The sequence below is a fragment of the Mastomys coucha genome, unplaced genomic scaffold (assembly GCF_008632895.1).
Source record: "Mastomys coucha isolate ucsf_1 unplaced genomic scaffold, UCSF_Mcou_1 pScaffold18, whole genome shotgun sequence".
Taxonomy (NCBI): Eukaryota; Metazoa; Chordata; class Mammalia; order Rodentia; family Muridae; genus Mastomys; species Mastomys coucha.
In genome coordinates this window covers 98,531,267-98,558,311 of record NW_022196900.1, presented here as the reverse complement: position 1 = coordinate 98,558,311, position 27,045 = coordinate 98,531,267, and the positions used below count along the sequence as shown (strand labels likewise).

Below are 27,045 nucleotides of genomic sequence, written 5' to 3'. Positions count from 1 at the left end.
ATGACCTGGGCTTGAAATGAACTGCAGTTAGCATTCACTGAGCTTTAATTATATGGCCATTTCCTGCTGGAAGTAATCTTTCTTCTCTGGTGGCCCCTTCCTAGTTTCCTAGCATTTGCCCTCCCCCAGCCTCCACACAGATAGATTGTGTGTGTGTGTGTGTGTGTGTGTGTGTGTCTGTGTGTGTATGTATGTATGTGTGTGTATGCCTGTATGTGTGTGTATGTGCATGTGCGTGTGTGTATGCATTGTGTATATGTGTGTGTGCATTGTGTATATGGGTGTGCATCTGTGTGCGTGCATCTGTGTGTGCATGTATGTATGTATGTGTATGCCAGTATGTGTGTGTATGTGTGTGTGCGTGTATGTATGTGTGCATGCATGTGTGTATGTGCATCTGTGTGTCTGTGTGTGTCTGTGTGTGTGTATGCATGTGTGTATGTGTGTGTATGCCTCTGTGTGTGTGTGTGTGTGTGTGTGTGTGTGTGTGTGTGTTGGAATAAGGGTGGCTTCAAATAAAATATAAAATATAATTAATTTTGTTGCAGAAAATGTTATAATAAGTAAAATTTGGAGGCTAACTAATATAGAAATATAAAGTTTTGATATACAATTTTTTCTCTGTTATTTTGACTGGCTAATAATATTAGGGGTAAAAGTCAAGTTGTAAGAATGATTAGTGGGGTGGATAAAGAGTCTGTGGAGAATATAATTGAGAAGTTTAAGTTATTTTCATCATTTTGTCATAATAGTGATAGGCTAATAAAGCTCACCAGAATGCTGTATGAGGTTACATTAGCTCAGATTTTTAAAATTTTTTGATAGCCAAGTTAGTGGAAGGAGTATTAGCAATGGGAAGATAAATTTTAGCATTGTAGGAGATTAAGACTTTGTGCACAGTCAGTCCCATATGTGTTAGAAACCTTGACTAATAGGGCTAATTCCACTGCTGCTTCGCATGCTGCAAACACGAAGATAGTAACAAGGATTGGTAGTGAAACTATGAGGTTAGAGTTTAAAGTAGATATTGAGGTTAGAATAAATAAGGAAAGTATTATACCCTCTAAACAAAGGAGGGAGAGAAATATGAAAGTTCCCAGTAGGGAATAAAATAAAGGCTAGTGTGAGGTTAAAGAAAGAAGGTGTCACTATTGGTAGTTATGAATAATATATATTAGAAGATACAATCCATACAGGAGAGGTCACAAATGCTGCTTGTCTCCTGGGATCGGGCTAGGCTCTCATTTAGTGTAAGATTTTCCAGGGCCATCCTTTTCCCTGCAGTTTCACTTTTCAGGATCAGCAGGAGCGCCATCTAGTGGGTGTGGTTGTGTGCACACGCATGTGCCTGTGTGTGTGCCAGCGAGTATGCAAGCATGTGTGTGTGTCTGTGCGTGTGTGTGTGTCTGTGTGTGTCTGTGTGTGTGTGTCTGTGTGTGAGTCTATGTCTGAAGTATCTGGGTGGGGCAGGACCTACCCTTTGTCATTTTAATGCCAGGCCTGTGACAGAATATGACAGTCAGCAGGCACAGAGCAGCTAAGTCAGACAAGATTCACAGGCACACACAAAAATATTATCGTCTGTCTTGCTTCCCCAAAGCATCCAGGAGCTAAAAAGCAGGATAATCGTATAATCGTAGCTAATAGCTTTATGTTGTGCACCACGCATTGTCTGAGCACTTTTAAATCTATTAGCTTATAAAATCTCTCTGCAGCCCTGTAAAGTCAGCACTAGCATGACATGCTCACAGAGTTACAAGCTGAGACAGGACCAGGTGTGGTGCTCTGGCACAGTCCTTTGCTCCCAATACTTGGGAGAGGCAGAGGCACACAGATCTCTGAGTTTGAGGCCATCCCTGACTACCTAGTGAGTTCCAGGCCAGCCAGAGCTACATAGAGAATAAGAAAGCCTGTCTTGAAAAACAAAGAAACAACAACAACAACAACAAAACCCTAAGACAGGACCCAGGTGTTTCTTATGCCAGCATAGCCTGGACATGGTAGGGACCAGATGTGTCAAACATTCTCCCCCAAATATAAGCTATACAGTATAAATTTCAACATTCTCTCTCTCTCTCTCTCTCTCTCTCTTTCTCTCTCTCTCTCTCTCTCTCTCTCTCTCTCACTCTCCCTCCCTCCTTCCCTCTCTCCCTCTCCCTCCCTCCCTCCTTCTCTTTCTCTCTCTCTCTCTCTCTCTCTCTCTCTCTCTCTCTCTCTCTCTCTCTCCTCTCTCTCTCCCTCCCTCCTTCCCCCCTCTCTTTCTGATGTTGATGTGGTGGTGTGTACATGTATCTGTGTGTGCATACAGGTATGTACACGTAAAAGCCAGAGATTGAAGCCCGGTACCCCGCCTCCATCCCCAGTCTGGTTTCTCAAGACAGTGTTTCTCTGCGTAGCCTTGGCTATCCTGGAACTTCTTTTATAGGCCAGGGTGCCCTTGAAGTCGAGAGATCCACCTCCTAAGTACTGGGGTTAAAGGTGTGCATCACCACACCCATCTCAGGTCTCTCTTCTCAGTTGTTCTCCGGCTTTATTTTTTCATAGGATCTCTCAATGATCCTGGAGGCCATGGTCCAGCTAAACTGGCTGGCCAATGAGCTTCACAAACTGTCTGTCCCCATCCCCCAGGGTGGGAGTTATGCGTGCCTGCCACTCTACCAGGCTTTGTGACATGGGTGCTAGAGATGTGAACTCAGGACCTCATGCTTGCATCGTAAGCACTTTACCAACTGAGACATCTCTCCAGCCCCCCAGACTCTAGCTTCTAACATTAGCTCCTTCAGCCCTGTGATAGGGAGGCAGACACCTGAGGGCAGGGCTTGAATGAAGCTCCGCACAGGCCAGCCCTAAGCAGGAAGTCCAGCTCTCCCGACCTTTATTTCCTCACTTGCAAGGTGGGAACTGTATGGCAACATCTGTCAGAGTGCTATGAGGCTCTACAGAAGGAGCCAGGTCTGAGAATGTGTCTGGGGCACTGGCAGATGTGTCCAGCTTTTTGACATTGCAATTCAACAGTGTCACTGACAAAATTCATGTGTAAGAACTACACTATAAAAAAACAAAAACAAAACACAAAGCCGAGTAGTGGTGGCGCATGCCTTTAGTCCCAGCACTTGGGAGGCAGAGGCAGGTGGATTTCTGAGTTCGAGGCTAACCTGGTCTACAGAGTGAGTTCCAGGACAGCCAGGCGGGGCTACACAGAGAAACCCTGTCTCCAAAAAACAAACAAACAAACAAACAAAAAACCAACCCACAAAATGATGATGACAATGATGGTCATCGTCATTGTCGTCGTCGTCATGGGCCAGCAAAGGTGCTTGCTCCCAAACTTTAACTACCTGAGTTCAATCCCTGGGACCTATGGGATGAAAGGAGAGCATCAAGTTCTAATGATTGTCCTTCGAGTTCCACCTGCACACTGTTCCCTGCGCATGATCACCCTCCCCAAATAAAATTGTTTTTAAAACTCGTAATACTTTAAGTAAGTCTCTGATTTTGTGTTGGGTCACATCCATAGCTAATCTGGGGCACAGACAGTTCATGGGCTGCAGACTGAACATGTCTTCTAGAGGGTCCTGTGAAAAATGTCCACTGTCACCCAAGGAAAAGGTTACAACCTGTGTCACTCTCCTGAACTCTGCTTGACATCTAGCGAATGGTGCCTGATGGGAAACCCTGGGGCTGGAAACTGCAAGGCTGGTCTACTAATGGCCGAGAGTTCCAATGGCATGAGGAGGCACATTAAGGGGCCAGGTATCCCTGGGACAGCTGGGCCTCTGTACCTTTGTCATCAGTAAGGCAGGATCGTGTGACAGATCAGAATCTCTGCACAGATTAAGGAAATACCAATGTGTCTTGGAGCTGGGCTGGTACCCTCTGACTATGTGTTGCCTCCTCCCACAGATTGATGCTCTTCAAAAAGGCTATAGCCGGGTGCTGAGTCAGACCCTGGCAGAGCGCAACACAGAAATCGAATCCCTGAAGAATGAGGGCGAGAACTTAAAGAGAGATCATGCCATCACATCAGGTGAGCTCTTCCGGAGTCAGGCTCAGGGGACACAACCTCACCACCCACCCCTGTGGCCTGAGCAGACATCACCAATCGATCACCATAACTTGCTCCCTGAGCTTGGACAGAGCCTTAGAGTTCTCAGCAACTGTCAGGCCATACCATTGGTGATTGGGGATATTCCCCCAGAAGTGTTCTCCAGCCAGCTTTAGCACACGGGCACTACCTCCATAGTCAGTGTTTGAGTGAATGCCAGCTCTTAGCTGGCACCTGTCTCACCAGAGAGGAAAAGGATGCTGAGTGGCCTGTGGTCCTGAGAACCATTTCCTTGAAGTGCTCTTGGTCCCGAATAAAAATATTTTGCTAACTGATCAACTGAGGTAGTTCAACACTGAAGACTGTGGGAGGAGGACAAGCAACTCATGGGCCATCTTGCCAGCCACGGAAGTTACTTAGCCTGGATCCATATGACAAGCAGACAGGTGAGAAAGTGAGCATGTCTGAGGGACAGAACAACACTGTAAAGACAATAAAATGGGGCAACATGGTAGTGAGGGGCATCAGGAGTGAGAAAAGGATTGTCACGCTGTGCAAGCAGGAGGCGCCCTGCAGGAGCAGTGCTCTACCAACAGCAAGCACATGCGCAAAGCTCCTTGGGAAGGAATCAGCCAGCTCTGTGGAAGGACTGACAGGTAAGTGTGTCTCAAGGAAAGAGGGGTTGTGAGAGAGATGGGGAGGGTCAGAGAGGAAGATAGGGCCAGGTCCCATGGGGGACCATCTCCTAAGTGTGCTAGGAAGCCATTTGGAGTATCTGAAGCCAAGAGCAACGTGTCTAGAGATCAGAAGAGAACAGAGGCATAAGGAGAAAGGGACGAGTGTCAAGGATTCAGAAGCAGAGGTCTGGGGAAGCAGCTCAGCCATAAGGAACTTATCACTTATCATTGGCCAGCCAGTCTGGATAGCCGATGTGCTCTGAGCTCTGTGAGAGATCCTATCTCAAAAAACAAACAAACAAACAAACAACACCACCATGATGGAGAGAGATCGAAGAAAAGTCAGATTTCAATCCTGAGCCTGGCAACTCTTGGGAGGAACATCTCTCCTCCCCAGGGAGAGTTTCTGTGTGTCAGAAACAGCCACACAGCACGGTCCCAGCCCCATTCCAGCCCCTGGGGTCCTTGGACCCAGCACGTTCCTCAGTGCCAGGGGTCTCCCCGGTGGCCGACTGTGACAGCAGTGATGGTGATCAGTGCCAGGGGTCTCCCCGGTGGCCGACTGTGACAGCAGTGATGGTGATCAGTGCCAGGGGTCTCCCCAGTGGCCGACTGTGACAGCAGTGGTGGTGAGCCTCACTGTGTCTTTGGTCTCTGTCCTGGCTTTGTTTAAAACAGGGATGGTGACATCCTTACAGAAAGACATGTCAGCGCGCAACGAGCAAGTTCAGCAGCTGCAGGAGGAGGTGAATCAACTGAGGATCCAGAACAAGGAAAAGGAGTACCAGCTGGAGGCCCTGAGCTCCAGGGTGAGTACTGAGGCACTCAGGGCTCAGGAAGGGGACCTGCTCATGTGACATGCCCCTCTCCATTTCTCTTGGACCTTGGCTTTTAACACAGTCTCCTTCCACATCGTGGGGTCCAGGGACATAAGGAGAATCCTGAAGTGTCATCCTACAAAGACTAACATAGAAAGCCAAGTTTCCCATGCCTTTCCTTTTCTTCCTTAAGATTTACTTTCTTTTGAATTATGAGTCTGTGCCTGAATGTGTGCCTGTGAGTGCAGCACCTGTGGAGGCCAGAAGAGGGTGCGAGATCCTGTCCAAATGGAGTTAAGATTTGTGTGAGCTGCTGTGTGGGTACTGGGAACTGAACTTGAGGCCTCTAGAAGAGCAGCCAGTGTTCTTAAGCACTGAGCCATCTCTACACACACACACACACACACACACACACACACACACACCTCTACAGTTTTTCAAAGAACAGTGAGAATCAGAATTAACACAATACAGACTCTAACTCAGCAAATATGTCCATTATGTTCATGATATGTAAGTCTATAATCCTAGCATTTGGGAAGCTGGGGCAGGAAAATCAAGAGTTCAAGGCCAGCCTGTGCTACATGAAGCTGTTTCCAAAAAAATGTTAGGAGGCTGGTGAGGTAAAGTGCCTTCTCTGCAAGCACGAGGACCTACCTGAGTTGGGGTGTTCACATAGTGCCCTCGGAAAGCAGAGAGCAGACAGGAAGTGAGATGGCTGTCAAATCCCAAAGCCAATCCCCAGTCACACACTTCCACTAGAAAGTCTCCACCTCCCGAAGTTTCTATAACCTTTCAAAACAGCACCACCAGCTGGGGACCAAGTGTCAAATGAAGGACATTTGGCGGTCAAACCATCACACTAAGGAGCCTTCAGATTCACTGCCGGGATCCAGCCACTAGCTTTAGAGTGCACTCTGCTCTAGTTTCATTTGTGTTGCTGAGATAAAATACCCTGACATCCCCCCTCCGCAGTCCCCCAAGAAGGATTTATTCGGCTAGAGTCCATCTCTGAGGGACATCAAGGCAGGAACTCGAAGCATCCCATCAATAGTCAAGTGCAAAGACAGAATAACCCCACAGATCCCTGCTTGCTTATCTTCTCTCACACTGCTCAAGACCCCTTGCCTTAGGGAATGCTGCCACCCACAGTGGGCTGGGTCTTCTTACATCGATTGAAAATCACAACAATTCCCCCCATCTATGTACACACAGGTCAACCTAATACAGATAATTCCTCACATCATTCCCAGGTGGTTCTAGGTTTTGTGGAGCTGACAGTTAAAACCAAACTGCACACGTTCTTAATTGGAAACGAAGCCCACCTCTTCCTGAGGGCTGCATTTCCCTCCCCACTGCCATGTGGTCATGTCTTATGAAGTAACACAGTGCCGTCCTTAGAGCCACACAGGGTCCCAGTGGCAACACACACGTGCTCCTTCACCCAGCTCTTCAAAGACGACTTTTTCTCATAATTCGGACTGCAGGCTTCCGAAAAGGAATTTAGATCTGGGATCTCGAGAGAGGCAGGAACCCAGAGCCCCTGAAGCATCTGTGTGCCTGTCAGACACCGGCTGTCTTCCCTGCCGGAATGTGGGTGTACGATTGGGATGGAAACAGCACAGAGTGTGCTCGGGGCAGCTGGGGCCCCGGGAACGCCCTCCCCCAGACACCTCCACACCACCAGCCTTGGTCTCTTTCTTTGCCGCCCTTTCTCTCCTCAGTGTTCAGTGATGAAAGAAGGGCTAAGAGAGGAAGAGGCTCAGAAGGATCGCAGGGAGGTTCAGGAGAAAGAGCTGAAACTATGCAGAAGCGTAAGTTGAAATGTCCTTATCAGTGAGCGGAGAGCAGAGAGTGAGGCTCTGACTTCGATGTTCTTGGTGGGACCCGTGGCCCTCCCCAAAGCTCAAGGTCCTGACTCTGCTGTTTGGAGAAAGCAATGAGGCTCCCTCCAGGTTTCTCCAGCTAGTTGTCTCTGTTTTTCCAAGGGGTTTCCCCTGGGGCTGAGCAGGTACAAGGACAGGAGACCACAGCTGCAGCTGGGATAGATGTTCACTAGGGTTCCCTGCCCTGCATCTCTGTTTACCTAAATCTAAATTCTACCATTGAAATGTGGCCACAGGCGGTGTCATGAACACAAATATCTCCTGTTTTTAGCAACCGAGATTTTATAACACTGAGTAAAAATGAAAGAAAGAGAAAGGTTATTGTTTGTCTTAGAGAGAAGGTGGCCAGAAAAAATATCTGCAAAGGGGCAAGAAGGATGGCTCAACAATTAAGAATGCTCTTGTGGAAAACCTGAGTTCAGTTCCAAGCACCCATAATGTGTGACTCACAACCACCTGTATGCAACTCCAGTTCTAAGGAATCCGATGCCCCCTCCTGGTTTTAAAGGACATTGATGTGTCACATATACATAATTAAAAATAAACCTCTAAAACTTGCAATAAAAATATGATCTTTGGCTGAGCTGTGGTGGCACATGCCTTTAATTCCAGCACTTGGGAGGCAGAGGTAGGCGGATCTCTGAGTTCGAGGCTAGCCTGGTCTACAGAGTGAGTTCTAGGACAGCCAGGGCTACACAGAGAAACCCTGTCTCGAAAAGCAAAAACAAACAAACAAACAAAAATATGATCTTTATTTCAACATCCCAGTCCCTCTTGTACCTAGCAACCAGGTTGCTCTGGGTTTGATGGAGAGGCCTTGTCTCTGGCTTCGGACACTGGGACTACAGGCCAGTTGCCATGCCCATGAGGCTTTTGCTTGGGTTCTGGGGATCCGAACTCCAGTTCTCGTGTTTCCACAGCGAACACTCAGCCACTGAGCCATTCTCCTGAACCCTTCAAACCCCTTCTGCTAACTGTTTTTTCAAAGAAATTCATTCTTTTCCTTTATCAAGCAAATCGAATATATTAATTGGGGGTGGGGTGAGGAGCAATCTACTTTGCCTGCAAATGCAGAGCAAAGAAGGAGTTTAGCTGGCCGGTATGGATCCTACCTGTATGAGCCCCAGGAATACGGGAGACCTGAGTAAGTGGGATCTTCCATTTAGGAAGTGACTTGCCACTCCTAGTGAACTTGAATTCTCTGTGGTTGCCTCTTTAAATTTTTTTAGCAAATGCAAGAAATGGAGAAAGAACTGAGAAAGCTCAAAGAGGAACTGAAGAAGAACTGTACGAGTCAGAACATCATCTCCAAGACTCTACGAGAAAAGAACAAGGTGCGTGCTTCAAGGCAGAGTGCTTGTGTCTATGACCACGGGAGATAAGCTCCCCCAGGCAGCGTCCCGCTCCATCCACACAGCGCCCCCGTGTGGCCGATGCCCGCATCTGCCGCTCCTCACGGATGGGAGAAGGTAACCCCCAGCAACATGCTCAAACTAAAACGGTTCCACGTTCCCGCTTTATCTCAGAGAGACTCGCCCCTACCTGCAGATCCTAGTGGGTCTTGTGTTGCTTTCCTGTCCTGGGAAATGTGGCATCCATATCAGAGGGTGGCATCCACACAGGGCTATCTAAATTTTAAATAAACTAAAAGCTAATGAAATAAAATTCAGAGTTGGGAAGATGGCTCCGTGGGGAACGTGCACAAGCATGGGAACCTGGGAACCTGAGTTTAGATCCTCAGAACCCATGTGAGATACATCTGTGGTGGCTCATCGGTGTAATTCCAGTGCTGGGGTGGATGGAGATACACAGATCCAGAGGCCCTCTAACCAGCCAATCTAGAAGAATGGATGGGCTCCAGGTTCAATGAGAGTCTCTGTCTTAAAAAAAAAAAAAAGTGGATTACAATAAAAACTCAAAATCCCACTATGGCTGTGGGAGGGACTCATGAGGCCCCACCCCTAGCTGAGGAGCCATCGGCAGCTGAGGGATACTGGGTAGAGAGTCAGTTTTCTTCAAGGATACACTCCTTAAGAGGCTGTCCGTGCCCACCATCGATGGACCCACAGCCAGGCACATATTGGCAGCATTGAATAAACTCACACACACACACACATACATACATTAAAAATAAAATTAATAAGCCTGGGGAGATGGCTCAGTGGTTAAGAGCACTGACTGGTCTTCCAGAGGTCCTGAGTTCAAGTCCCAGCAACCACATGGTGGCTCACAACCATCTGTAATGAGATCTGATGCCCTCTTCTGGTGGGTCTGAAGACTGCTACAGTGTACTCATAAAATAAATAAATAAGTAAATAAATAAATAAATCTTTAAAAAATAAATAAAATTAATATTTTAAACTGCCAGTGGCCAGAAAAATTTAGAGATAAGTTAAATACTTTCTGAAAAATTTGCCCAGGAAAGAATGCATCTAGATAAAAACTATCCCAAGACAATGAAAACAGAAACATCTGGGAATGTGCTGAGCTACTGGTTCAATGTATTTCATTCTCGAGAATATCTCTCAGTAGAAATAAGTTGACTTTGATTTATCTCTTCATTAAAATCACCACAGTCATGGCAACAGAACCAAGTTGCCTTCTGGGCTATGCATTTCCCTCTAAATGAGGCTTTAGCTGCACCCCACAAGTTCTAGAATGTTTTTCTTTATTACTCAGAACCCAGTCTTTCCCAGGGCCCATCATTTCTTCTGTGACACGTGGCATATTTTGGAGTTATTTTCTAATATCTAAATATATGAGGATTTCTTGGCTGCCTTTTGGTTATTGGTTTCAGCTTGATTGCATTGTGTTACAGAGATCTTACTCTGGGTGTTTTAGATCCCTGGTATCAACTGAGATTTTCTTGGTGGACTGCTTGGTGGTCCACATGCTACACGCTTGTTTCATGTGTGCCTACAAGAAGAACATACATTCTGCAGGAGACACAGTGTTCTACCTGTGTCCTTTAGGTGAAGTTTGACCATTGTGATGGTTAATTTTTAAGTGTCAGTTGCCAGCTCCTAGGATAGCCAGAGCTGAGAGCTGAAGAATTATCTAGGTCTAATTGGTCTGCGGGGTTATCTTGATCAATTAGTATGAGAAGAACCAGCTCACTGTGGGTGGAACCATTCCCTAGGTTAGTCCCCAAATGGTATAAAAAGAGAGAAATCTGAGGCTAGCGAGATGGCTCAGAGATAAAGAGTGCTAGTTTCTCTTGCAGAGGACCTGAGTTCAATTCCTAACATCCCTATCAGGTAGCTCACAATCACCTGTGGTTCTAGCCCCAGGAATGCCCAGCACCTCTGTCCTCCAGGGAACCTGAACTCATGTGTACACACCCCCTAACACAGTACACACACACACACACACACACACATACATTTTTAAAAAAACTTTTTAAAGTAGAGAAATCAAGATACCAAGCCTCAGTGGGCAGCATGCACATATTTCTCTCTATTTCCGGCTATGGATGTGATGTGGCTAGAAGCTTCAGTTCTTGCCTTGGCCTCTCCTCCATAATCGACTATAACTTGGAAATATAAAGCAAATAAATCCTTCTTAGCCCATGTTGCTTTTGCCAGGGTATTGTGTTAATTTTTAAATTATTGTTTTAATGTTTGGGTATTTTGCCTACATGTATGTCTATGCAACGTGTATGCACAGCACCCAGGGAGTCCAGAAGAAGGAGTGGGATCCCCTGGAACTGGAGTTAGAAGTGATTACACGCCTCCATGTGGGTGCTGGGAATTGAACCCCAGCCCTCTGCAAGAGTAGCCAGTGCTCTTAACCACTGAGCCATCTTTCCAAAGTGCTGGGATTAAAGGCATGTAACACCACGCCATGCCCACTTCACTGATAGTCTTCATTAGATATTTCCCCCTGTATTCCTTTGGAATTTTTTTCCCTCTGCTCCTCATCTGGTAATAATAACATAAAAGCTATATTATGTCTTCCCAAAATCAGATGTCAATTTTTTACTCTTTCTTTGTTTGTTTTGGCTTGGTTTGTTTGTTTGTTTTGAGACAGGGTTTCTCTATGTAGCCCTGGCTGTCCTTGAACTCACAGAGTGCTGCCTCTGCCTTCCCAGTGCTGGGATTAAAGGCATGTGCCACCACTGCCTGGTAAGTTTTTACTCTTTTGATATTCTTTTCACAGTTACTCTAAACATGCACTTTCATCTTATCGAAAGCCAGTGTCCATGGGTGATTTCACCCCACTCCCGGATGACACAATGGTCACCGACGTCAGCCCTTTAGCATCACTGGCACCACACAGACTTACGTAATGTAGCTACACCTCCCTCTACACTGACACCACAAAGGCATCCCGAATGCTTGCATACATTCAGTGTTCACACCCACAGGGGCTGCGTCTTCCCTACATCCCTGGGTATACATCCAGGATCCTCCTCCTTCTGACTAAAATATATCCCTAAGGATTAAATCTCTACTGATGGCAAAGTCTCTCGGGGGTGCATGTGTGCATCTGTGTGTGTGTGTGTGTGTGTGTGTGTGTGTGTGTGTGTGTGTGTGTGTGTGAGTGTGTTACCTTTCTGGAACATACTTTGACTGTGCACTGATCTCCCCATTGACTTATTTCCTTTAGCACTCTGTAGACTTCTATTATCTTCCAACCGTAAGTCTGTTACATAATTACTATTACTGCACAATGGTTATTATGTAACCAGTCTCCCTTGACATGTGTTGAGCTTTCCTTTCCCTTTGACTAGCAGCAAGTGTGTAACAACTTTGCCTGAGGCGGCTCATTTTTCCTTACTTCCTTTACATTCCTATGGGCTTCTTGCACCTTCCACTTTATTTGTTTTGTTTTATTTCATTTTTTTTTTTTCATTAAGACTGGATCCTGAGCCGTGTACTGAATGCAGAGAGGATCTGCTGGAGGTCTGTGACCGAGGCAGTGACCGCACTGGGTTTGTGGCCAGTACTGAACCTGGTGGTCAGAGCTGTTTCTGGCATTGCGACAGTCATTTCTGCCTGTTCTCTTAGCCCATTCTATGATCTGAAAGCTGTTATGTCAATTTGACAAATGAGGACGTGAGGGTTGAGGGAGCATCTCAAAGCAGAATAGTTTGTGTGACACCACACACTCAGCAAGGGGTGAAAAGCGAGCCAGAAGCCTCATCTATGGGACTCGTCACTACAGCACTGCCACTAGCCACATGTGACTATTGAAACTGAAATGAAATTCATTTTAAAATTCAATTCCTCCATGTTCATATTTAAAAATAAAATGGTATTTTTAAATTCAGTTGAAAATCCACCTCCTCTGCTGAGCCAGGATGTAAATTTAAAACACAATGTCCCTAAGCACTTGTCACATAGAGCCAGGCATGGCCAGTCACCAGGCAGCCCAGACTGTGGTCATCTAGGCCTTATGAGAGGAAGCTGATTCATGTCTGGGTGGGTCTCAGCAGACCATCCAGAATGTTCTAGAAGGGAATAAATTGGAGGCAAGGAGACCAGAGGTCACCGGTGCCCAGCCTGAGGTCATGTACAGGTTAGAGACCTAATAAACCTGTGAGGACTAAATCCATTCCTAAGCATCTCTTCTCTGTGGCAGTGATGGGGGGACAGGGTGGAGCTGGGCTGTGACTGAGGCTGGCTCTGGGGCTGTGGGCTGGGAATCAGGGAGGAGAACACTAAGTTGAGGGGTATGGAGCAGGCCCAAGGCCAGACATTGAAGTCCTGCCCTCCTTAGAGCTGGGAGGACCCTCAGGGTGAGCAATAAAAACCAAAGCAGGCTTCTCAGGCAGCCTGAGTCTGAGAAACTCTTCGCTGCCCCACAGGGTTCTGGGGAAAGTGCTGAAGGGTTTGGGGTACACCCCTCTCCAAACCCCAATAAGAGGCTCGTGAGGCTGCTTCAGCATGAAGCCCCTTCCTCTAAAGGCGGACCCCCTCACCTCTAATACAGGCTAGAGCTGTGGTCCCCAGGGAAGTGGGACAGACAAGTCAGGAAGAGGAAGGGACAGATGTGAGAGAGAGAAGGAGGGGTAACGAGGAGTGAGTGTGCTCTGAATACATTATAAACATGTATGAACATGCAATCCAGAAGTGCGTTCTGTCTAACATCTACTAATTTGGAAAAAGTAATTCTGAACAGGGATGCAGTGCATCCGATGGCCAGCAGAGGGTAGCAATTGAGCACTTTCGCGTAGCCACGCCCCAGACCCCCACCCCTTTTGAAATGCCTTCTCCAAGTTCCATCTCCCTGAGTGGTTCCCACCGATGACGTATTCCTGACAGTATTCCTAATAACAATATTTACGAAGCCCCCTGTGGACTTAGGGTATGAGAGTGATGGAGAAAAGTATATCTTGCAGTTTTACGAGTGACAGCTAACACTAACACACTCATAGAGCCATTATAAAAATCTCACCACTCCTCCAAACATTCTTAGCCCCATGATAACTCGAGGCAGTCCTAGTAATATTGCCACACACATCATCCTCCCCCACCACGCACCCCACCCACCGGTGAAACACGGAGTCACAGACCAACAAAACAACCCTCTGAAGTCACATGACCTATTTAGGGACTGCCCTCGGATTCAGGTCTGGGGTAGGACTAACTCAGATGAGCAGACTCGCTTTTGACCCCTGCCATGTGGGCTGCCGCTTCTGCACGTCCCTCTGGGACATCCCCCACTCCCAGCCCCAGCCATTAGATCTCACAGAGGGCTCTACCCCAGACTGCCTCATGGCCACATTTGCAGCAGTTAGCACATGCTTTGATCACCCTTTCAGGTTGAAGAGAAGCTTCAGGAAGATTCCAGAAGGAAATTGCTTCAGCTGCAAGAAATGGGGAACAGAGAGAACCTCATTAAAATCAATTTGGAAAAGGCAGTAGGCCAGGTAGGAGCGTTCCACAGCCCTCCTTGCTGGACCATGTTCCCCAGGGGTCTCCTACACCCAGGCAGCCAATTCTGGTGTCAGGGTGGGGTGGGGTGGAGTGGGGTGTGATGCTTAAAGACGGGATGCCCTATCCATCTTCTGCTGGGAAGTTCTCACTCCAATAGTGTGCTGTGACTGTGACCCAAGACCTGGCCAGGCAGCCAACCCTGCTGTTGGGGCTGCCTGTCCCCCACCCCAACCCATCTTCCTCTCTGGAGAGTTTCTCCCTGTTGCATTTCAGTGTAGGCATGTACTCAGGTCTTTCTTCCCCCAGGAGCTCCCTGTGGATTCTCAGTGGCCATAACGAAATGCCTCTTTTTTAAATAAGTAAGCCCCAAGTGTCCTAAGTCCATGCTAGACAGAAATGATCCTGGGCAGGGTAGTTACAGAATCTTAGCCTGGCTGTGCAGGAGGGCCCTTGGTCCAGTGCTCTGACCCAAGATGGCTACCGGGTCTTCCACTGGGCAGGGCCCTTCTGTAAAAGATATAAAATACCATAAGATTTTACCGGAGGGCTCGGGTAGAGCCAATGAAAAGCCAAGAGGAGAGGCCTAAGCTACCCAGGACAGCTACTTTGGATGATCTGTGTAAGAATCTCTGCTGACACCCCACCTGGTGGTGCTCAAGACACACCTTGTGTTCCCAGCTGTTTGTGCTTCTGCGTCTGGGAGGGGCGTCTGCTAGACCACGTAGCAGGCTCTCAGAAGGGCTGTGAGTCACCTCAAAGATACTAAGGACCCTAATTCCATATTTTCCGGCACCAAGTTCACACAATTTCTATTTCTATGATAATCCAAGCTGTAACCAGGTTGTGTAAGCAGGCTTGGTCCCTGCACTCGGGACATGTAGAGGTATGCTCCATCAAATGGTGTTAACCGTGCTAATCATTGTACAACCGTTGAAGCTTGTCGTCAAATGCCGCATCACAGCTGTGACTTCTCTAGTAGGTCCTCAGTCCCTCGTCTGCCCCCCCCCCACAGTCCCGGAGCTGCCCCCACACCTCCATTGCCCTCTTATAGCCCTCCCCTGCCCCAAATATACCTGAACTGAGTGCTCCTTGCCCAGAGGCCTTCATTTCAGCTCCAAGCTGGGTCACCTAAAGGATCATGAGACAGCTCCATGCATAGATTCCAGGGGGAGGGAGTCAGCCTTCCTGCTGCCTCTTGGCCTTCTCACTGTCTCTTTACCTCAAGGCCAGGCCTAGCTGACATTCTCAGCCCAGCCCACTGTCCCAACTTCCAGCACAGGATCTAAGAACCTTTCACCTTATCCCTCTCACCATAAGCAGTCACCTTGCATGCAGGGCTCCCCCCACATAACCAACTTTTTGGCTAGCTTGACCCCTTCTTCAGCCATGAAACCAGGGGACAGTTCGGAGCTCCTGGCTACTTTAAAGTCTCCTGTACTGCCGTCATCTCTGTTGTTCTGAGTTCTAGGGACAGTTCTGTGACTTTGAATGTCATCTGGTGGTCCTCCAGGTCCCCTTGAGGATGTATGTTAGTCTTTAATGCCCACACTAGCTAGAGGAACACAGGCATAGGCCATGGGGTGCTGTGGGAGTAAATTCTCAACCAGGCTTCTTAGCCTCGGCTTCCTGATAGAGTCTGGGGTGCCTTAGACTTGGGATTCTCCCGGCTTTATACACAGGGCCATCCCCTTCACCGAGAGCTAAAACCTCCAACCCATGGGAGGCACCTGACTGATATGTTTCCATATCCGAGTGCCCGTTCCGTGCCTGCACTGTACTGACCACAGAGACATAGACATGAACCACAAGGGACAGAAGCTTTGGGACAGCTGACGCCCAAGACACCTGAGAACACACGTGTGCCTTCCCCTTTCCCTATCACCAATGCTGATAACATTTATTTGGGCTGACAGCCTCAATATCTATTTCAAAGCAATTATGAAAAGGCACTTCTGGATCCAGACTTCCCATTGGATAGCTGACTGCAATGGCCCCTTTGGAGGGCCTGCGCCCGACGTGTGTGCAGGGACCGTGTGCCTGGGTTGGGTTGGGTACTCGATACTTGAAGCCTGCTGCTCTGTTCTGTCTATGGCTCTTCACCCCAGTACATCATAACCGTGAATGACCATGCGGGCACATGGCCTGACCCAGGGGGGAAGACACCCTTTCACCTCGCCTCTGCCTTGGCAACCCCTGCTGACCAGTCACCCCCTTTGTGCTACAGCTAGAGAACTTCAGAAACCAAGTCATCAAAGCCACTTTCGGAAAAACAAAGCAATTCCGAGACAAGCCCATCACCGACCAGCAGGTTAGTGTGGCTGGCTCTCTGGCCACGTGACTCGTTCGCTTCTGTCTCAGGGATCTGGATGCCAGACCCTGAGAGCATATGCTTGTTTTTGTTAGTGGCACAGATTTCTCACACTGTTGCTACACCATAAAGATTTGTTTTGATTTGAGGGGATTTCCTGGCTTTTGAAGTGAAAGCTGGTTAAAAAATAATCCCCTTGAAATGTTCCTTGTAGAAATCAAGTCCAGCCAGGCAGGCTCACGGCTGGTCACCAGACACACACTGGTGCTCTGGGAGCAGAGGAGTGACCAGGCTTTGGTCCACATACCTTGGTTGATCCCTTCCAAAGGGGAAACTAGCCCACAGCAGTGTAGATAGCACTTGATGCTTGCCTTGTTATCTCTCCAGCCCTTTGTGGCCAAGAACAGGTAAGAAGTTTACAAGTGGGTGGGGGAATTGGAGAGATAGCTGAGTCAGTAAAGTGTTCGCCTTGCAAGCATGAGTACCCAAGTTCAATCCCCAGAACACACAAATAAAACACAAAGGTCTATGTGCCATTACACAGTTACAACTCCCAGTGCTAGGGAGAGACAAACTCCTGGAGCTCACGCTTCTCCACCTAGCCAGCCTTAATCAACTTGGCAAGTAGATGCCTTGTCTCAATGGCACATGAGGAATAGTAGCCAAAGTGTCCTCTGGCCTCCACGTGCATGCACGCGCACACACACACACACACACACACACACACACACACAGATACACACATACATACTCTCACACGTGTACACTACGCCCAGACATAGTACGTATATACACACAGGCAGTACTCACACACACAGAAAAAACACAGTCAGGCAGGTACAGGAGACCATGGCCCACGAGTGTACACTTAGTGTCAAGAGTCATTGCTATAAGCATGGAAGGATCTGGAACAAATTCAGAGTGACAGTATAGACCCCAGTTCCTGGGCGATGTGTCCTGGTGACAGAGCGCATGTTCCCTCAGAGGCAGCATCTCAGGGCCTGCATCCCTCCCCACCGAGCCAGGACTTATGCTCCCACTTTGCAGTCCCTGCCTCGCAGAGCAGGCTGCCCTGAGACATCTTACTGTCTGTCCTCCGGCCAGCTGATAGAGAGGATCGCCCAGGTCACCGAGGACAACCTCAGCTTCCAGCAGAGGAAGTGGACCCTGCAAAAGGAGACTCATCTGCACACCAAGCAAGAGGAGACCATGCACAGCCTGGAGAAGCTTAGAGTGCTGCTGGACAAGTGCCAGGTAGCCTTTGGGAGAACCTTACAGGCCGTCCAGGTAGCCTTTGGGAGACCCTTACAGGCCGCCAGCTTGCTGGGCCCCTTCTGTGCTACTGGTCAAGAATTGCCCTCTCCCTGGGACAGGTTGGGGGGAAACATTCTCCTTTTTAAGATCCTACCTTTGACTCAAAATTGTCCCCAAGGAATGAACCCGTACAGACTTATTTTCTCTATTAAACTCAAAACATAGCTCGGACAGTAATACCCTTCCTACACAAACATGAGGTCCTGAGTTTGAATCCTTAGCACCCACATAAAAAGATGGGTGTGGCACACACCTGTTGCCCTAGTGTATGAGAAAACAGATGCAGAAAGATCCCGGGGGCGTGGGGGGGCTTGTGAGGCACTCAGTCTAGCCCAATAAGCTAGCTCTGGCGTCAGTGAGAGACACTGTCAAAAAATAAGCAAGGGCAAGGGAGGGGTGTAGCTCAGGCGCAGCATGCATGAAGTCCTGGGTTTGAGCCACATCACCACATAAAACTGGACATTCTGATGCAAGCCGGTACTTGCAGGTGGAAGCTCCAGGATCAAGGTCATCCATAGCTACGCAGCAAGGTTGAAGCCAGCCTGGGTTTCCTGAGACCTTGTCTCAAACATACCAGAAAGTCTCTTAAAGTAAGATGGAGAGTGACTGAGGAAGATCTGACATTGACCTCTGGTCTGCACGCACCACCCCCCCCATGTCAGTGACAGACCAGATAAGCTTCGATTTTTGTCTGGGGTGAACTCTTTGCTTTTACACCTTTGTCCTTATGCACAGTGGGCAAGTTCTGTCCCACGAAACTTCGCTCCCATCCTCAGACATTTCTTTCTTGACATTTTTCTGCCTGAATGTACATGGTGCTGGGTATTGTAGGTTGCCTAGAGGCCACTTAAAGTGTACAGAGGATGTGTTATAGGCTGTATACAAATGTCACGCCTCCTACTGAGGAAATCGAACGTCCTCGGAATTTGGCTTCAGTGTCTTGGAACTAATTAATTCCCCGCAGATAGGAAGAGATGACTGTACCAACTCTAGGAAGTCCCCAGCTCTGCATTTTAAAAAGTAAGAAAGAGAAACCACAGCTGGGGAGATGGCTCAGTCACTGCAATGGTTTCTGTGCAAGCCAGAGGACCTGAATTTGATCCCACATTTAAAAAGTTGAGCATGATATCACATGTCCAGTACTGGTGGAGGCGGACAGATCCGTGGGGCTCACCGGACGGCCCACTCCCCAGTGAGAGTATCTATCTCAAAAAAACAAGGGGGTTGGTCCTGAGATTCCAGCCTCTGCACCCGAGTATGCACACTCACATGGATGTACAGCCCAACACACACACACACACACACACACACACATGAAAGAGAGAGAGACAGAGAGAGAGAGAGAGAGAGAGAGAGAGAGAGAGAGAGAAACAGACAGAGACAGAGAGACAGAGAGAGGTAAGGGGAGGTAGAGAGGAAGAGGGAGAGAAATGTTTTTGCTCAAAATTTCCATTTTTGCCCAACCACAGAAGGTATTTTCAGCTATTGCCTTTCCCTGTAGAAGAGGAGGAGGAAGGTCCAGGGTGCCCCTGGTGCCCCCACCCCAAGTGTCAGGAGGCACAGCTGCTTCTGCTTTCTCTTGCAATCAGAAGCTGCTATTTAGGGAGTTTTGTGCGAATGCTGACTTGCCAGCTCCCTTTCAAACAAGTCAGGAAACGGCACTTTCTGTCCAGCACGTGCCTTGATCTCGACAGGAACTCTGATGACTAGAAGTAGCCAGATTTGGTTCTTGTGTCAGACAGATTGGCGGCGGCGGCAGCTCAGCATTACCCAGCCTAAAAAGGAGCTCCCTGTGTCTATCAAACATCCGGACAAAGGGCTGGGGAGACAGCTCAGTAAGAGCGCTCACTGTGCAAGCATGAAGACCTGGGTTCAGATCCTCAGTGCCCATGTCAAATAGCCAGGCTGCAGGTGCCTGCAACGCAGCATTGGGGGGGGTGGCAAGGGAGGGGACCAAGGCAGGCCATCCCAAGAAATAGTGAGCTGTTGGTTTGCTGAGAGACACTGTCTCAAGGCAATAAGGTGAGAGTGACAGACACACAGACAGACAGACAGATGCACACACACACACACGAGCACACACCCTCACTGAGGCCAAATTAAACCTGAGAGAAAAGAAAGGCTGCCAAAAAGACAGGAATGAAAGTGGGCTGCCGCCAGACAGTGATGGGCTGCTGTCCTGCTTCCTGGTCAGGTCCAGCATCTCATCCTTCTCAAGCCAGTCTCATCAGGGCCCTCATCAGGACCATTCATAGATGCTGGGTCTGACTGCTCACAACCTGTCTGTTCCCAGGCTTGCATGAGGGATTCCTGCAGCAGCATTGACCTGAAGAAGGAGGTGGAGCTCCTTCAGCACCTGCCTCTCAGCCCACTCTTATCTGGACTTCAGAAGACTGTACTGAACATCCTGAGAGTGTCCCTGTCCTGGCTGGAGGAAACAGAGCAGCTGCTTGTGGACCTCAACATCGAGCTGTCGGACTCTGACAAAGGTACCTGGGCCTTTCTCTCTCATCAAGGGTTTGGAATGTCACCAGGAATTTCCCTGACATGGGATATGTTGGTGAGGGAGGCTTTGCCATCAAGGCTGGCAAGATGGCAGAGCAGGTTAAGTCCCATGTGCTGAGTTCATCCCCTAAGATCCATATGATAGAAGGCGAGAATCAACTCCCAAAAGTGATCTTCTGATTGATACGCACAAACATTCACATAAAATATAATGTAAAATATTAAGTAGAAGGGGCTGGAGAGGCGGCTCAGCAGCTAAGAGCACTGGCTGCTCTTGCAGAGGACCTGAGTTCAATTCCCAGCACCCACATGGTGGCTCCCAACCATCTCTAACTCCAGTCCCAATGGATCTGATGCCTTCCTCTGATCTCCATGGGCACCAGGCATGCGCGTGGCACACAGGTTTACATTCAGATACAACATTCATACACGTAAAACTAAACACACAAACAATATCTAAAGTAAAACCTTTTTAAATGTAGCCAGGTGTGGTGGCCACACCTTTAATCCCAGGACTTTGGAGGCAGAGACAGGCAGATCTCTATGAGTCTGGGACCAGCCTGGTCTACTTAGTAAGTTATCATTGAGGATGACAGTGGCCATTCTAAGACCAGGATGGGGCTGGAAAGAGAAGATTCAAGAGTCCTTAGGAAGTGATAGAATTGAATATCGTCAGCAAATGACAGAAAGACGTCTATGAGACCATGAAATCTCAGGCACGCTGGAAGCTGCCAGGTTCAAGGGACAGGATGCAGACCTCGGGAGGCAGGTCCACCTGGATGGCTTGTCAGGAAATAAGAAGCCAGTGATGCATCCCATATACAGGGAACTCTGCCACATTGGGAGAGTTCTTAAATGGCTGTGGGATGGATGGAAGAGAGATGGGGAGAGAGGAAAGAGTGAGAGAGGAAAGGAAGGAAGAAGAGAGAGATGGGAGATAAAAAGGAAGGAAGATGGATGGCAAGTAGACAGGAAAGATGGTAGATGGGTAGATGGGTGGATAAGTGCACTGATATAGATGAACAGATAAACAGATGAGATTATATATTATATATAATATATATAATGAAAGTATGAATGATATGTGAATAGCGCTAGGTAGATAGATGGATGGTGGGTAAGTGGATTAATGTCAGGTGGGTGGATGGATGGTAATAAAAATAAGAAAATGGATAGATAATGATAGATAATGATATAATAATAATGATATAGATAATAACAATAAGGAAATGAATAGATAATGATAGATAATGATAGATAGATAATTATAGATAGTGAGTCCATGAATGGATGGGTACATGGGTGGATAGAAGGATAGATGGATGAACAGACAGATGGGAGGATGAATGGACAAGTAGGAAGATGGATGGATGGTAGATTTATGATAGATAGATAGATAGATAGATAGATAGATAGATAGATAGATAGAGATAGATAGATAGATAGATAGATAGATAGATAGATAGATAGATAGACAGATAGATAGATAGATGAATAAAGCTGTAGGATTGGGTGCTATGTTTTGTCTTTCTAGACAAAACAGGGTAAGAGGAGAGAGCTCCCAGGGACTCACTCACAGTAGCACCAACATTCTGGAAGTTGTAGCCAGTCCTTGAAAACTTGTTCTTTCAAATGGCTCAATAAATATGCCTTCACAGAGCCAGGAATATGACCAGAAAGACATTTGCCTTCCAGTGCTGCAGCCTCCCAGACAGGGTGTCTCCAAAGTGATCCAGAAGGCGGTATAAAGTTCTTTTTAAAAAAATAAAGGAAAAGTAAGAATGAGCTTAATGTATCTAAGTGTGTACACAGAAATGAGAGATGAGGTCGGGGTCACAGGTGAAGGAGCTGGTGTGTTCCTACCCACCAGCGGCTCTCCAGCCAGGGTTGCCCAGGGTTGCCCGGGGAGCGGGGGGGGGGGGGGGGGGGGGGGGGGGGGGGGGGGGGGGGGGGGGGTGGGGAGAGCAGTGGCCCAGGCTTCTGTTTGCTTGTCTAGGCTGGAATCAATAAGAAGCAGATCCCAATCTCTCCCTCCCTAACAGTTGCACCAAGCTGTGTGTACACTGTCCCCTCCTCACTCCCAAGACCATTTCTATCATCGCTGTCTGTGTCTGTAAACGGAGCCATCTGTTACTGTAAAGAAATATGGATGTGAAGCGAAGCTGTCAAGACGGCAGTTACTGAAAGGCTGGGACAGACAGGCCTCCAGTGGCACTTCAGGCCTATCAGTGTTCTCTTCTGTATTTGGTCCTGAGCTCTGGACGGTACTCCACTGGCTCCACAGAACCCTCTCTGCTCCCACATAGTGCATATGTACAGGAGGATAGGCTGGGAGGTTCTGGATGCTGGTCCTTCCCTGCTTCTTATTCCCAGCTTGGTGGTTGTAGAAAGATAATCTGTGAGTCTCTAGTGAGATGGGGCTGCTGGCCATCTCCTGCGATTACAATACCTTGGTTCTACGAAGCTGAGAGAAACAAACAAAGAGTAAGAAGAGGCGCAGTGTGGAAGTGGAGGTGGGCAGCAAAAGGATCTCTCTCTGTATAAGGAGATCCCAAAGGACCAAAAAGGAATAGGCAATCTGGAGCTGCCCCTGTGTTCTCCACCCTGTGCCTGTTTCCAGCACAGAGACATCTGCATAAGGCAGAGAAGTGGGAGGAAGAAAGTGGGGAAGAGGGAGGATGGTGTTGGTGATGATTGTGGTGATGGTGGTGGTGGAGATGATGGTGGTGATGGAGGAGGTGGTGGAGAAGGTGGTGGAGGAGGTGATGAAGGAGGTGATACAAGTGAAGCAGGTGGTGAAGGAGGTGATGGCAATGGAGGAGGTGATGGAGGAGGTGATGGTGGTGATAGAGAAGGTGATAGAGGAGGTTGTGGTGATGGAGGAAGTGATGGAGGATGTTGTGGTGGTAAAGGTGATGATGGAGGTGGTGGAGGAGGTGATGAAGGAGGTGATAAAGGTGGAGCAGGTGGTGATGGAGGAGGTGATGGAGGAGGTAGTGGTGATAAGCAAGGAGGTGATGATAGAGAAGGCAATGATGGTAGTGATGGATGAGGTGATGAAGGTGATGGAGGAGGTGATAGAGGTGATGGAGGAGATGGTGGAAGATGTGACGGTTAGGGTGATAGTGAAGGTGAGGAAGGTGATTGTGATCGTTTGAATGAGAACAGCCCCCACAGGCTCATAGGTTTGGTCACTATGGAGAGCTGCTATTTGAAAGAATTAGAAGGATTAGGAGGTGAGGCCTTGTTAGAGAAAGTGTGTCATTGGGGCTGGGCTTTGAGCATTCAAAAGCCCATACCAAGCCCAGAGTCTATCTCTCTACCTATGGACCAGGATTTAACTCTCAGCTACTGTTCCAGCACCTACTTGTGTGCAGCCATGCTCCCTGCCATGATGATAATGGACAGAACCTCTGAGACTGTAAGCCAGCCCCAATTCAACGTTTTCTTTGTTAAGAGTTGCCTTGGCCATGGTGTCTCTTCACAGCAATAGAGCAGTGTCTAAGGCAGTGACGATGGTGGTGGTGGTGATCATGATGATGGTGATGGCAGTAGTGACAATGGCGATGGTGTGTCAGTCTGTGTAGGGGATGCTGTCTGCAGAGATCTCTGGCCAGGCCAGGTGGGAGGGTTCAAGTGAAGGGGAAAGGGAACGAGCAGGGTGGGAGAATTGCCTCTGCCTCTGCCACGGCTCTCTGCTGCTGCTGTTGATGATGCTCCGAGATGCTGTACTGGCTGCACAGAGCTGAGCCAGGCTGAGCTGGCAGAGGGCTGACTAGCCAGTGAGGGGAATGCAGGCGAGCTTCAGGTGAGCTTCTGGTGATGAAAGCTTCGGGAGAGCGTTCTCTTCCTAGGTAGTGTTACAGACAGATGCTCTCAGACGACAGAGTAATTTTCACACCTTGATTCCTTCTGGATAGGATCTTATATACAGTTTTAGGGTGGGTTGGGGTCTGACAGCAAGTGCTTCCTATTGGTCTGAGATGCCTCATCTACATGTAGAGGGGCTTGGGGCGCTGCCTTTACATGACTGATAGACATAAATCTGTCCATGGGGGGGGTGTTGTGGCTTTGTGATGGGGGCCTGGTACCAGGAGTAGGCAAAGCTCCTACCGTCCCTTCAGGATCCCTGGGGCTTCTAGACTTAGCTCAACCTTACCAGGCTTCCTCTCACAGTCCACTGCCCCACAATGGTGCAGATAACAGTCATCTTCAAGCATTTGGATTTGATACACCGTTCCCAACATTTCCTTGTGTTATCCCTGCTCACCCTCACAACAGCTCTCTGAGGCACTGAGACCAGAGAGGGTCCACAACTGCTCGCTGCCATCCCTTAACACCCAAGAACCTGTGTTGTCACAGTTTGAGGAAACATCAGGAGTTGTGGGTCATCTGACACTTCTGGGAACTTCAGTGTTTGAGAGTTTTACTCCTGGGCACTCAGCCCTGTGCTAAGTATTTCTCTGCTGGGCACTCAGCCCTGTGCTAAGTGTTTCTCTGCTGGGTACTTAGCACTGTGCTAAGTGTTTCACCGCCGGATACTTAGCACTGTGTTCCAATCCTGGGGATTAAGCACTTGTGAGGTATTCTCTGAGCCATATGCGTTTGCACCCTCCCTCCAGCTCAGTGGGACGGGTCTTAACGCTGGCTCTATTTCCACTAATGTTAAAGCTGCCCTGCTGTTGTGAGGCCAGTGTGGTTTGGGTCATGGCCCTCAGAAGGCCCAGCAGGGCACCAGGCCATCCCCACATCTTAGAGCACCCAGGCCTAGATGGACCTACACTGTCATTCCCTAGGTGAGCCTCGTCGCACTCACACTTGAGTCATGACATTACTGTACCGGAATTCCTGAGTCTGGACAGTTTATAAAGAGAAGACGCCTGTACAGCTCATGCTTTTGGACGCTTTTGCACGGTGCAGTACCTAGTGAGGCCTTCCCACCGCATCACACAACCAGACAGAGCCAGCTGCTAACAGCTGCTAACTGGATCTACCACCATACAAAGCCACAACGCCCACCGGGAGCTACATCTCCCAATACCAGGGTACAAAAGACTCTGGAGGTTAGGTTTCAAAGTGTGTTTAGCTGAGGACAACGCCCCACTGCGACTCTCTTTTGACTCTTCTGCATTTGAGTTTTGGACCCCAGAGGGTCAGGACTCCAGACCAGCACTTCCTGTGGGGAGGTTCCTTGACAGTGCTATGCCTCTGTTTACCTGTCTGTAAAATGGTCAGGGAACCTCATGGGTAGGTATAAGGAGTGCATGACCTGCCTGGCCCACTGCAAGCCTCTGGTAACAAGGAGCTCCTCTCATCAGCAACCTCAAACACTTGGAGGCATAATGTGGGTGGCCACCCATGTGCCTGGGCAGGGCAGTCTGGCTTACACCAGAGAAACTATCTAGACCCTACCCTACCTCCACTAGGTAGTGAATTAGCACTTAGTAGGACCCAAACAGAAGGCCTTTTCAAGGCCTTCTTAGAGACATGGTCTTGTGTCCCTGCCTGCCCCGAGTCCCTTTGGCCTCAGAGCCCGGCTCCTAACCACCATGCTCCATGCCTTCCTTTACCACAGTGTTTCAAGAGAGCAAAGTTACATGGCGAGCGTGTTTGTAAGTCCTGAGATAAACCCAGAGCAATCAGGTTGCCTAACATGGGGAGGCTTGAAGTCTTGCTCAGCTTCTGGACAGCTGATTAGCAAAGGGAGCACTGGGAAGACAGGGGGAGCATCAGAAGGGAGACCCTTGAAAGTCAGCAGCCCGACTCCATCTCTCAGGCTCCCTTGCTAAGAGGGGAAAATGTCGCTTAGAGCTATCTCTGCAAATGCACTTGTTTGTGTCCCTTTCTGCAACTGTGGGGAATCCCCACTTCAGGAAGAGCTGAGCTATGCTGCAGCTTTAAGTAGGACAAAGAAAAGAGAGAAAAAAAATCTCTCCCCTTTCCCTCCACCATGTGCATCATCATGGCTGCCACTGTGAGCGGTCATTTGACTCCGTTGCTCCCCTGCCTCCACGTTCACAAGACTTTCAGAATTGAGGGATCCCTGGCAAAGAAACAAAAGCAAAACCATCTCCTTCCCCCATGGATATGGACTGAAAACTGGTAGCAAGTCAGGCACAACTCCAAGAGAACCCCCCCAACCCCAACACCCTCCTCCACCCCAGGCACACACACACACACACACACACACACACACACCCAGGAGACCAGGCTGGGCCTGGAGGATTCACAGCGTCAAGGCGGAATGCCAGGGTGAACCCATTCTATCAGCCACAGCTTGAAGTGTTTATGGCTAGAGATTCGGGCTCAGCTGGAACTGTAATTTGCTCATTTATCCTATGTGAGCAAGCTGGTTGGTTCAGCAGTAAGTATGTAGACTCTTGGGGGGGGGGCGGGAAGAAAAGAAAAAATAAAGGAAGGGAGGGAGGGAGGAAGGAAGGAAGGAAGGAAGGAAGGAAGGGAGGGAGGAAAGAAGGAAAAAAGGAAGGAGAGAAAAGATAAGCATAGCCGGGAGTAAGGGTGGCAGGTGGCTCTCTGAGTTAGAGGCCTGCATAATGAGACCCCTCCTAGTGTAAAGGAAAAAGAAGGGGAAAGAAAAGAATCAAGTTTCA

General features: G+C 48.5%; 1 protein-coding gene across 4 annotated transcripts in view; it reads left to right on the top strand.

Annotated features, from left to right (window-relative positions):
• The window catches only part of Fhad1 (forkhead associated phosphopeptide binding domain 1), a 128,632-nt gene that overhangs the window by 44,336 nt on the left and 57,251 nt on the right, over positions 1 to 27,045 (top strand). For all 4 annotated transcript variants that reach the window (XM_031379356.1, XM_031379354.1, XM_031379355.1 and 1 more), the window contains exons 7-14: positions 3,904 to 4,027; positions 5,401 to 5,531; positions 7,265 to 7,354; positions 8,656 to 8,760; positions 14,193 to 14,300; positions 16,532 to 16,615; positions 17,720 to 17,869; positions 20,223 to 20,418. In XM_031379356.1, the coding sequence (XP_031235216.1) occupies positions 3,904 to 4,027; positions 5,401 to 5,531; positions 7,265 to 7,354; positions 8,656 to 8,760; positions 14,193 to 14,300; positions 16,532 to 16,615; positions 17,720 to 17,869; positions 20,223 to 20,418 (988 nt within the window). The remainder of the gene's footprint in view (positions 1 to 3,903; positions 4,028 to 5,400; positions 5,532 to 7,264; positions 7,355 to 8,655; positions 8,761 to 14,192; positions 14,301 to 16,531; positions 16,616 to 17,719; positions 17,870 to 20,222; positions 20,419 to 27,045) is intronic.